This window comes from Populus alba, chromosome 5 (assembly GCF_005239225.2).
Source record: "Populus alba chromosome 5, ASM523922v2, whole genome shotgun sequence".
In the NCBI taxonomy this organism is placed as follows: domain Eukaryota; kingdom Viridiplantae; phylum Streptophyta; class Magnoliopsida; order Malpighiales; family Salicaceae; genus Populus; species Populus alba.
The window spans coordinates 9667403-9680353 of NC_133288.1; the positions used below are offsets into that span (position 1 = coordinate 9667403).

General features: G+C 32.7%; 2 protein-coding genes across 2 annotated transcripts; both read right to left on the reverse strand.

The window, feature by feature from the left end:
• Positions 1 to 1088: 1088 nt before the first annotated feature.
• LOC118029988 (agamous-like MADS-box protein TM6) lies at positions 1089 to 3036 on the reverse strand. Its single transcript, XM_035033996.2, has 7 exons — positions 2700 to 3036; positions 2502 to 2568; positions 2368 to 2429; positions 2107 to 2206; positions 1734 to 1775; positions 1604 to 1648; positions 1089 to 1489 (listed from the first exon to the last, which is right to left on the reverse strand). The coding sequence occupies exons 1-7, from the start codon at positions 2885 to 2887 to the stop codon at positions 1304 to 1306; spliced, it is 690 nt and encodes a 229-aa protein (XP_034889887.1). The 5' UTR covers positions 2888 to 3036; the 3' UTR covers positions 1089 to 1303.
• Positions 3037 to 8524: 5488 nt separating this feature from the next.
• On the reverse strand, positions 8525 to 12951 carry LOC118030032 (probable methyltransferase PMT25). The gene is made up of 8 exons (XM_035034056.2): positions 11362 to 12951; positions 11134 to 11283; positions 10249 to 10519; positions 10014 to 10124; positions 9766 to 9940; positions 9396 to 9665; positions 9085 to 9279; positions 8525 to 8972 (listed from the first exon to the last, which is right to left on the reverse strand). Exons 1-8 carry the CDS (start codon positions 12784 to 12786, stop codon positions 8756 to 8758), a joined length of 2814 nt encoding a protein of 937 aa, XP_034889947.1. The 5' UTR covers positions 12787 to 12951; the 3' UTR covers positions 8525 to 8755.

Consider the following 12951-nt stretch of genomic DNA (forward strand, 5'->3'; position numbering starts at 1 on the left):
CGACGCATATAATAATTATTTAATATAAGATTTTTTTTTAAAAAAAATTATAATTAGTGATATCTTACTAATTATTTTTATATTTATTTTAAAAAATATATATTATTAAATAAAAAATATATATATAAAAATATTTTTATGGTGACATGTATTTTAATTATCTTCCTTTTATTTTAAAAAATAGAACAAGCTATTTAAAATAAAATCCATTTATAGACTCCACCAATTCAGTATTTGTATTTTTAAATTCTTTTTATGTTTATCATTACTAATATTAAAAATAATTTAACTCAGGTAGAATAAAATTATTTGGGAATTTAAATTTCTTTTCGACTGTGGCTTTTTAAACTAAAAATAATGAGGTACTTATTTTTTTCGGTTAGAAACAACTAGGTCCTTTTCATTTCGTTGCTCAAACGATTTATTTTCCCAATTACTCGTGGTGAAAATTATGGATGAGTAAAAAAATTTAAAAACTAATTAAACTGAAAAAATAAAAAAAATTGAAAAAATCAAACCATAAAAAAAAATTGATTAAAATTTTGAAAAAATCAACAGGTTCGGTTTCAGTTTTATAAGTCCAAAACCAAAAAAACCGAACCGAATCTAACCAAAATCTAAAAAAACTAGAAAAAACCGAGCTAAATCAGCAAAAACCAAGCCAAATAAAAAAATCAAACCAAGCAAAAAAATTAAATCAAATAAAAAAATCAAACCAAACCGGTGTGATCCTCCCTAGTGAAAATCTAAAGAAAAGAGATAAAATCTAAAGGAAATCTATCGCTAGCAAAAAGAAATGGAAAGGAAATATAAAATATTTAACAATCTTATTTTATAAGGTTTAAAAGTATGATAAAAGTTTTTTTTATTCTAAAATATATTAAAATAATTTTTTTATTTTGAAAAAATTATTTGTAATATTAGAAAATCCAAATAATTTGAAAATATATATAAAAAATAATTTAAAAAAATAATTTTTTTTTAAAAAACTTTTAAGATACAAAAACAAATAATCACTTGAAATAAAGAGATTTTTCTGCCATCTCCAGTACCAGTGCACAAAATTCCCAGGTTCTCCAAATGGCCATTTGCACTCAGTTGCTCAAATCACAGTCTAATAAGTTTACCAACACATTATCCTGATGCACCAAATTACAATCTATATAAGCATAAATATAGTTTAATTATATCTGCAGTGGACTATAATCAGTCCACCTCACTACGTTCTTCATTATTCAACATCAGGTAGCATCTCTGATTAGCACGAGAGCACTCAGATTAGATGTCTGAAGACTAGGACCACTCAAGGAAGACGGAGGTCATGAGGTCCGAACCCACCAGCAAGGTGAAGATTAGGATGGTGGTGGTGGTGCCCCTGGTGCAGGCGGAATGCATAGAGGTTGGAAGCCCCATTTACAAGAGCAGCAGCAGATTCATAATCTCCTTCACTTTCCACGAATCCATATCGTGGATCCTCCATTTTTGCTTCCTTGAATTCCAAAAGAAAACCATAAAAAGAAGAAGAAATTCTCTGGTTTAGTCCTTCTGTTTATTCTAAGTTGAGAAGTTGGTGAAAACAAGACATGAAAGTTTAGATTCTTACATATTCCATCCAGAGGTTTCCATGTCTCTCCTCCAAACTCCTTACCTGCAATTATTTATATAACAAGAGTGATTTGTTCTTCCAAAAGCTGCGTTCATGAAATTGAAAACGCATTTTATATATCACTAACCTTCTTTTTATAGGTGTCGGTTTGTGTTTTGATAACATGGTACTGTAAACAGTCAAAGAATGTTGAAATTGTTAGTATAAACTGTTAATTTGACAAGGAATGTTCCTAAAATATGAAATGAGTGCAAGGGCATGCATGCACCCAGCATCCAGTTCATGAAAGCCCATAACGCTAAAATAAAGAAGCATAATTAAGTTCTAAGGTGTATAAATTTTCCTTAAAACAATAATTAAATTTTCCTTTGAGCCAACAAATGTGAAGATCATAATTAATTAATATTTTTTATTAATAAATGTCCACAAAATTAACAAGAAGCCCAAATCACTTTTAGGATTTAGGAAAAGCCCCAAATCAAATCCAGCATCTGACATACCTTCCTGCCACGGACACCATTCAAGGCTTCAGTCATATTTTGTTCAAGAACGCGCAGATGATCAATGCTCAATTCATTGAGGTCCTCTCCTATCCTCTGCCTGTTAAAACCAACACCTTAATTAGCAGCTCCACTTCACAAATATTCCCCTAATTAAAAAGAAATAAACTAAAACCACAACCACAACCATATACAAACATACATACGTACGTACGTACGTACATGTATGGATCATCAAGGTTCTTTCTTTTTCAAAGTTACCTGATTTCTTTTTTCAGCTTATGATTGATATCTGTCAGCTTCCGCAATTGCTCTTGCATTTTCTGCAAACCTCACAAACAAAATCCTTTGAATATAGATCAAACATTAGAAGAAAGGCAGAAAGAGATGTTAACCTCGTATTGAGCGCTCCACAGATCTATGCCTAAAGCCTTCTGATATTGATCGTAGATCTTCTTTGTCCTGGTCATAATAATAAAACCAACACGTACAGTTCCATTATTAAGGTTTCATATAGCTTCGTCATCGAAGACAGAGAGATCAAAGAAAAAAAAAAAGAAATACTTTGAGAGAAACATATATTGTACACGTACGTCGTGGAGGGGCTAATGTACTCATGGAATTTGTTGGTGTTGGAGAACATGATAAGAGAGACCTTAGCATCACAAAGAACAGTGAGTTCCTGGGCTTTCTTGAAAATACCATTTCTTCTTTTTGAGTAGGTGACTTGCCTGTTAGTGGGGTTTTCAATCTTTTTGATCTCAATCTTTCCACGACCCATAGTTTTCCTTTACTTTTTTTTTCTGAAAGCTGTAGCAGTAAATAAAATGTGGAGGGAGAGAGAGACAACAAGGGTGTCTTGCACAGTGGCTTCTTGAAGGGAAAGAGAAGAAGATGAAAAAGGAAGAGAAGTGATCAAGTGAAGTTTCTAAACAAGGAAAGGGAGATGGAAAGTTGATTGTTGCGTAACTAAGAATGTCTGTGGTTTCTGAGGGTAGTTTGAAATACTGGGAAGTTCATCGACCTTGACAGGACATGAAAGCAATTTACTGATAAGACCTTTCCTTAAACCTCCTCTTCCATAACTGTGTTAGGGACGCTTAGTTGATAATGATAATCCTTCATAATTTGGTGCAAAGCTCTCCCCTCTGTTGGTTTGGTCTTGTTTATGGATCACTTGTTTGCCAGTGGTATATTTATGTTTTTAGAAACTTTTTAATTTTTTTTTCTAGTTTTAAATTAATTTTTCTAATGTGTTTTTGTATTGTTTTAATGTGTTATTGTTAAAAATAAAATTTAAAAAATAAAATAAAAATTATTTTAATAGTTTTCCATAAAAAAATAGTTTTTAAAAAATTATAATTCTTTCAGACCAACTCTAAATATACGTAGAAGTTATTTGGGCCAAATTAATTTAAGAATCGATTAGAGAATTTGACAAAATTATATATATGCGATTATTCATTTGAAAAACATTTGAAAATTTTTATTGTGTTTTTAGAGTAAAAAATAAATTTAAAAAATTTATTTTAATATATTTTTAAATAATAATTATTTTAAAAAAATAATATCCACCGTAATCTCAAACAAACCATTAACGTCAACAGAAATGAGAGGCAATTTGACCTTGCTAAATAATGAGTTTGGAGGCAAGGAAAATGCATCCATGAATCAAATCTGATTATATATAAATATATTGTTGTTGTTTCTTAATTAAATAATGAATCTTTTAAAATAAATCTTCAATTTACTTTTTTATTATTTAAATTCAATTGTATATCATACTTATAATAAAATTCAATATTTGTATGGACCTTATATTAATATGTACATTGCATATTGGTTATCAAACTATATTGTAATTTAAAAAAGTTACATGTTTTTTTATTAATGTGAAATCATTGAAGCTGCGCCGCAAGTGTGAAGGAATATATTTTTCCTCTTCTCTGAACCGATTAATACGGGATGAAGATGTAAGAAAATTAGAAGTCCCAAACATTATAAATTTGGTTCTTTAAGCTTATATGATAAAACAAATTCAGTAACTAGAAAAGGTAGGATTGGATCAATGTTGCCAAACAAGTTTCTTCTTTTCTTTAATTCTCGAGTTAAAATCTTGAAATTAATTAGATCTTTTGAGAACGAAACTTATTCTTTAATGGCCTACAAACTCAAGCATAAAATTGTAAAACACCAGCATAATATTTTGTGGGTGTTGAGGCAAAATTCTATTATAGAATTGCTTATGAAAAATCATCATCGAAAAGTACCTTGTCGAGGTTTTTTATTTAATTGGCATTGAAAGATACTATATAATATATATATATATATTCATCAGCAATTTTGTTGCTATTTAGTCTCTTAATAAAATTTATCATTGATAATTTCATTGGTTAATTGCTAAATATTGAGTGGAAATACAAATGAAGAATTTTATTTTGTTGGTGATTTCATCAAAGATTGTAATTTTTTTTTTTGTATTTTATATTTTTTAACCACAACAATGAGGTAGCTCACAATAAACCACAACAAAAATACATTTCTAAAACAAAATTTACTAATACAAATTTCACGATTCATTTAAATATTTCACAAGAAGGAATATTCACCATGCATGTCTAAGTGAAAATATATATCACTCTTTAGTTGAAAAGATTACAATTTTAAATATTTCACAAGAGTGGTAATTTGAAGAAACAAAATAAAATTAATTTTTTTTAAAAAAATACTTTTAAAACACTGGAAATTACACTCTTTAACTGTTTGAGATTATGGTAGCGATGACAGTTCAAAGTACTTTTTACTTAAAAATAATCAAAATAAAGTTTTTTTATTTTTAAAAAATTTATTTTTAACATCAGCACATCAAAACTATTTAAAATTAAAAAAAATTATTTTAAAAAAAAATTAAATTTTTTAAAAAATACGACCTGACCGTGTTCCCAAACACATTAGCTTGTTCATGGGAGCTGAAACCTATCCTCTACTCCTTATTTACTACTCTATGAGTCATCTATACTGCTATTCTGTCCAAAAGTCCAACAAGCTATTCATTTTTACCATGGAACTACAACTATGAAAATCAATCACACTATCATCATACTCATCTAACTATTTAAACACTTATCATATCTATTTGAATACAGCTGAATCATCGTCTCTGTAACCAATTATGAAAGAGATGTACACTAAATAGTCACTTGGACCCATATACGATCCTCCAAACATGTTGTCGATTCTTAAGAAATTTCCATGACTTAGTGAAGGAATTCTCATTTTCCACTTAATTGAGAAGCATGATTTTCTTAAAATTTTATTTGTTTTTGTATTTGTAGTTTGAAAAAAAAAAAGTTAGTTTTCAAAAATCACCTTTTATTATGGTATGTTTGATTTAAATAGATATTTGGTTAAAACTATAATTAAAATATTTCTAAAAAAAGTAAATAATAAGTGTTTCTTTAATAATTGAAGTTGTTGCTTGTTAAATTACTAAAAAGAACAACTAATTTATATATCAATTTGCATGTTAACAATGCTTTTTTATAATTTGTGGTCAAAACACAAAAAAATATATTGTGGTTGTAATTTGAAAAAAAAAATAATTTTTTTTAAAAATCACTTTTACTTTTAATTGGGCTAAGTAAAAATATATGTGAAGTTAAAATTATGGTTTGAATTGTTGTTTGACCAAAAACATGTTATAATATGTTTGGTTAAAATATTGGGTTATTTTGGTTTCTTTTTATAATGGTTTTTTTTTTTTTTTTTTCTCTTTTCAAAAATTATCGGTAGAGAGACAACTTTGTTTTCAAATCAACTTCAAAAGCATGTGTGAGTTGCTTCTTGTGAATTTGCGGTTGAATCACGAATATAATTGGGCCTCACATTTTAAAAATGTGGTTGAAAGTTTAACCAAACAATAATTTCTTTGGTTTCTCCAAAACACACCAGCTACCTAAAAACCAAACACCCTCTAAGATTTTAATCAAATAAAAATTTAAGCAAAATAAAAAAGGTCTCCATGTAAGTGACTAACAACTTATATCAAGGCCAAGAACCCAAAATCTGAAGAACAAAAATTCAGATTAGATTAAATAATATAAAACTTTTTTTTTAAAAAAAAGACTAGAACGATATTTGAATAAAAGCATAATATATCCTTTCATCCCATGTTTTTTAACCAGTGGATAAGAAACTTACCTAGCTGCAAAACTGAAATGCTGATAGAATTAGTGGGCAGGAGGAATTTGATAGAGATTAGAGGAATGGTGAATTAAGAGGGAGAAGAAAACTCAAGACCTAATTCAGGTTGAGGAATAAGGGATCGAACTAAATAAGAAAAGAAGAAGAAAATCATGGCTTTGTAGGGCACCTGCTGTGGTGATTTGTGCAACTTTTAAGGGAAAAAACAAATTGACATCACACCTTTAATGGTATATAGAGAGATAGGACATATTAAATAAATATAAGTAACATTAATATATATAATTATGCTATAAAATGTTCAAATTTCATTTATGATGCAAAATGAGATTAATTAATAGTGATATATAATGTTTATCAATAATTGCTTTGTTAAATTTTAGATATTTTGCGATATTAATGTGTATGTCATAATGTTGCTTTTGTTTTTAAAAAAATACCTCTAATATCAGGATTTAATTATGACAATTTTATAATTATCATAAATTAACCTAAATTAATTGTATTATGATGAAAAAATCAATCATCATAAAAAATGATAATATATATTTTTTAATATATTTTAGGTAAAATACTTTAATATAACAATCTACAATAACCCAATTTTTTTTTAAAAGAATTCATCCTCAAATTTTTTTTTTTTCAATTACTGCATTCCATGTCCAAATCATGATCAATTTATTAGAATTTGTTAAAGAAAAAAAATTCAATTAAAGAAACAAATTATAAAATAAGGAGAAATCTTATTGCCAATCTCAAATTCACTAGAAATAGTTTTATTTAGTCCACCTACTTTCCTTTCTTTTATTTTGCAATCCCTACAGTTTTTATATATTTAATTTTGATTCAAAAATTTAGTTTATTTATATTTCAATCTTTCAAGTTTTCGTAAAGAACTAGGTTGTTTGAAAATACAAAAAAAAAGAGAAAATTGACAAATGATAACTTTTCAACAACGAAACTTGTCATTTCATGTGTTAATAAGTTTTATTAGATAGGGGGTTTTGATGGTAGTGATTTTTTTTCTATAAAATGCATAACAAGGTAGATCAAGTTTAATTTAGATTTTTCGATTCAGTTCATTTTTAATTTTTTTGAAGTGATTTTGAGGTGTTTTGGGGTTGGTAAGTGGTTTATGGAGAATTTTACAATGTGTTTAAGAAAAAAAAATTTAAATTAAGTTTTTGATATCCAAAAATTTGAAGGTGATAAAAAAATATAACAATAAATGACAGGTTACCTGCCACTACATGTGACTGTCACCCGCTTAATTAAAAAAAATAGATAATGTATCATCTATTTCTTGAAAAAAACATAATAATAGACCACTGGTCGTCTGCCACTATCAGAAGCTTGCAACCCGCTTAATGAAAAATATAGATGACACGTCGGACTCCTTGGAAAAAAAAGAAAGAAAAAAGACTTGTTCTTGTATCTTAAGGACCAGGAATGGCCCATCTACGTACTGGGTCAAGTCTTGAGTGCTAAGCAAAGGGAAAGTTGGGAATGATCAAGCAAGTTTAAGTCTGAAAGTTCGGAGACTTGTTCATTACTTTTATGCATGTCTCCAATTCACTCCATTTGTTAATGCACCGACGAAGAGTTGTGGTTCATACGAATCATATTTTATACACGAATAAAAATATGAAGAGAATGTCTTCCTAAGAAGATGGAAGACATCGCCCAATATTGGATGTGTTTCTGCAAGCATCATGCGAATTATTTACCAAATTGGAGTTCCCATGAGTTCTTATTAGCATCATGAATGCAGCTAATTAATTTCAGTTGCTGATGTTGAATGATTCTGTGGCAATTCTGTGATGGATACATTGGATTTGCATCGCAAGAGTTCTTCCTATCCACGGGTTTTTTCCTATATGTACGAGGGAGAGTGCACTGGCACTGGAGAAGGTTTAGTGGCAGTTTTCATTTTGAATCAATAATAGATTCCTACCAAAACAATATAGCGATTAAAAATTGGATTAAAAAACTATGTTATCATGGTGCTGGCTGGATCACAGTGAACTCTATTAGTCATAGGTCCCTATTACGCACACGCAATCCCTGGTAGTCTCTGTCAATTTATCTGTTAAGCTCCATGAGTATCACAATGATCTGCTAAGTGGTGAAGGAGGGCTTTTAGGGTTAGCGAACAGGTGAGATCCCAGATTTATGGATGCAGCTAAGAGGACAAGTTAGTGAGTTATGAGCGACGAACTTTCTGATGCCAAATTTCTCCCCTCGGGATACTTTATATCTATGCAGTGATTATAGTAGTGATAGGTTTACTTGACAATAACAAAAACATTAACCTAGCTGTATTTCAAAAGAAGATTTTACATTTTAAAGAAAGAAAAGTTCTACAGTAAGCTTCCATTTGCAAGTCCATAAACTGTTGAGAAGGGGCAGCACAAGATTATGAACCAGATGCTGTTTCTCTTCTTGATCAGGAGAGAGCTGCATATGTCTGTGGTCGCCAGTCGCCCTTTTGTGCGCTGAGTAAACCTTCTTGGTCTTTGGAGAAGGTTAGATGAACCTCCCAATGCAGAGACTTCAACAAGTTCTCAACTTCCCCGATTGCGCTTGACTCATCTCGAACAATCAATTTACCTCCAGGTCTCACGATTCTATCAACCTCTGCCAATAGAGGAGCAAGTTGGCACCTGTAAAAACCACAGCACTATTTGGTCATCAAGCTCTCAAGAAGGAGAAAGTGAATCGTACATGGAAAATTAATGAAAGGTACTGATCCAGTGAGATCTCATGTAGATTTACCTCTTTTTCAGCTTTGAGAAGAGATGATCAGCATGTAGAAGGTCGTAAGTTCGAGGGTATGAGCTGAAGGATTCACACCAATCATGGTATATCCCAAAAAGACCTCGCTCATATATTATCGGAAGAGTATCTGGGGAGTCTGTGTTCACGACATTGAACACCCAGATCTTCATGTCCTTGAGAGCTGCTGCAAACCTGGAGGCATAAAGCATGTATTTTGCATCAATACCATGTGAAAATTATGCTTTTTAATCGAACGATTCCATCTTGCAAGTTACATTAGTAACAACAATGGAAAAAAATATCGTTACCCTCCATAAACAGCTCTCATGTCCATTACATTTCTCACATTCGACCAGCTGATACCCAATGCCTTCATGTATGAGTTGCTCACATGCTTCCAATGTTCATAATCTGTAGTAAAATCTTGAGGAGCTGGCTTACCATAGATCCCCATCTGGGAGCTGTTTAGCCAATAAGGAGGTGTTTGCAGTCTTTGAGGCCAGTCCTCTGGCCATTTAGCCCCCCTCTCAGTTTTAGAAACAGGCACCCGGTGCATGCATGCCTGCAGAGGTACATACCTGAAAATGCAATACCAGAGTGACCATAATTTCAGTTTAGCTATTGTTGAAGCCATTTCCAATTGTTAGAGCCATCAAGAGTGGTTGAGAGAAAACTGACCAGGCAGCATTTGCGTCGTCGTCACTTTTACACATTGGGGGACTGTTTTTCTTTCTTTGATCATAGCAATTATTTGTGGTAGGTTTGCGGTAGATGGCAGCACCAATACCGTTAAGTTTGTCGTTCTGGATAGTCACAAGCTCCCAACACATAGATGCCGTCAATGCAGACATAGCTAGAAAAATAACAAGAGGTCAGGTTGAGGTAAGTTTATAAATCGTTCAAAACATCAGTTCTCGGTATCCAACCTTGCCATATCTCCACATCTTCTTGAAGCTTTTGGTAAACAGGAGTTGCTGACCACACAAAGTAACCTCCAGGTCGGAGAACGCGATTCAATTCCAAAAGCAGCTTGCCACCTGAACAAGTACATAAACCTCTTTAGCTAAGGCAGATTACAAGAAATATGCTCTTCATGCTGTTTGTTCAACTGGAATCATAATTTATATGGTACTCAAACTGGAGATGTGAAGGAGTTGTAACCTTCTGCGTGCCAAGGGACTCTACAACGTGCACAGTGGATGAGATCGAAGACCCTACTAGGGAATGGGAGACGCTGAGAACCCATGACAGCAGATATGGCAGGTATTCCTCTTTCAAGGGCAAATTGAACTTGAGCTTCGTGTTCATCCTTGGGTGCAAATGACATTGTAAGAACATCCCTTTCAAAAATATAACCACCAAAGCTTGCAACTCCACACCCAACATCCAGTATCACACGAGTGTGTTTTCCCCATTTAATTTTAGGCACTGCCTGCACCACCAACATTGGATAAAAATGAGAATTCATGCAACGGAGACGGGGCAATATGGATGGCAAGTATCCCCGCTGGACGAGTATATTTTCTTCTAGAGCATAGCTAAATAATGTATGAGCCTGAATGCTCGCATCGCTTCAATTATGACATTTATTAGTTTTATTTATTTATTAAAAATTTATTTTGATAACTTAAGGTGTCCGGGTCAGCTTATATAACAACTAATTTCTCCAGATCTACTGAACATTCTGCAAGTCTAATAAACAGTAAAGCACTGCAAGAATAACAAATATACATAAAAATAATTGAATCCGGATACATAAAAAGAAAACAAATCCTTTCCCCTACTGGCCACGATCTCAAGTGCTTTTTAGTTTTATTTATTGATTCATAGCTGTGGTATTTTATTGCGTCGAGACCAAGCCTTGCTTTCTAACATTTAGTGAACCTTGGACACTCTGCCAATAAAAGCAATAATTACTTCAGCATTACTCTTGGTAAATATCCACCCTACCACCTCTAATAGAATTCAAACTGCATAGAAATATTCCTTAAGGACTCCACTAACACAATGCATCATGCAAGAATTTGAATTAGGGGATTAGTTTACCTGTTCAACAAAATCAATGTAGTGAAGAGCTCCATGTATGAACTGAGTTCCACCACCAGGGAAGGTCAAGAACTCACCAGTAACCTTAATCCAGTTTTGATGACCCTTGACCTCTGCCAATTTTGTATGAGGTACATTGTGATACCATATCTACAAGACCAAACACTAAACAAAGTTACAAGACCACAAAAATCATCCTAATCTAACCATAAAGCTTCAATGATATACCTTGTCTCTACTTTGAGGCCATTTTATGGGTCTTTTGTACCCTTCAGAAAGTGGGACCAAACAAGTGGGTCCAACCTCAGGACAATGTCTCTCTCTATGCTCAAAGTGCCCGGTTGTATGTAATTGTCTTAAGGCCTTTTCGTTATCCAAACAAGGTATATAATCAGGACCTGAAGTGACATTACAGAGCTGCCATGTGTACCCATACATACTATCATTACCGTCCGATTCCTCCTTCCTTCTCTCCTTTTGATTCTCTGACTCTGCTGCTTGAGTTGACCATGACTTCTTTGACTCCTTTGATTCTTTTGGTATTCCTGGGTTCTCGCTACCTGGAAATGCTGACTCGCCAGAGCTTGAGTCCTGCTTGGTTTCTTGGTTTGTGTTGCTATCAACCTGGGATTCTTTTTCGGCTTCTTGATGATGTGATGTTTGTTGCTGCTGCTGCATTCTCTTTTTTTTATCTTCTTCAGATACCTCATTCTGGGATTCTTGAGAAGAATTCTGAACTCCAGCATCTTCTTGTCTTTGCTCTTGTTGTTGCTCTTCATATGATTTCTCATTTTGATTAGAGTCTTGAGTGTTTTCATTGAGTCCAGTATTCTCTTGTTGTTGTCGCTGTTGTTGGTCTTCATATGATTTCTCATTTTGATTAGATTCTTGATCGTTTTCTTTGAGTCCGGTACTCTCTTGTTGTTGTTGGTCTTTTTTTGATTCTGGGTTCTGAGAATCCTGTAAATCTTTACTACTGTTTGCAACATCTTCTTGTTGTAGTTGTTGCCGCTTCTGATCTTGTCCTTCATTCTGAATTGTAGAATCCTCTGAATTACTATCATCAGTTTCAGGTACTGTAATTTGCTCTTGTTCTTGATTAGCGCTTGTTTCCTGGCTACCATCAGATTGAGAACTTTCTTGGGTGGTTTGATCAGCTATTTGGTTTTGAGTGTCTGAACTTTCTTCAGATATCTGATTTTGTCTTTCTTCCTGTTGCTGCTGCTCCTCGCCAGATCCTTCTCCCTTTAAATCCTGTGATGAGCTCTCTTGATCAGCCTTAATATCGCCATCGTCTATTTGTTTTCCGTCCTTACTTTCTTCTTTATTGTCATTGTCATTATTGCTTTTAGGCTCATCGGATTTGATAGCATCATCAGGAAGATCTCCTGGATTGTCTTCATAAATAGGCGTATCCTTTTTGTTTCTGGATTCAGTGTTTTCTACCTCAGTGGAGGTAGAAACATCCACGTCTGCGGCCATGTTGGTGGTGGTGGATTTGGTGGCGTGATTGGTGGTTTGTGGAGTAACCTTTGAGTTGGAATTTAGCATCCAAACACCTATAACACATAATGCTATGAAGGCTATGGTGGTTATTGTTGATGTGTAAGAACTTGAGGAGGAATTACGCTTGCTGCTGCGTGGCCTCGCCATTTCTTTTTAGGTTTTGAACTATGTTAGTATGAGAATGTGGAAGAAATACAATTGTTTAGAATGGAATGTGAGATGTTAAAGCGAAGGAGAGGTTTCAGCTATGTTTGTGAAGAAATATTCCAAGGTAGAATGCATCAAAGATCCAAGAGAGTCGGAGAAGGGAAT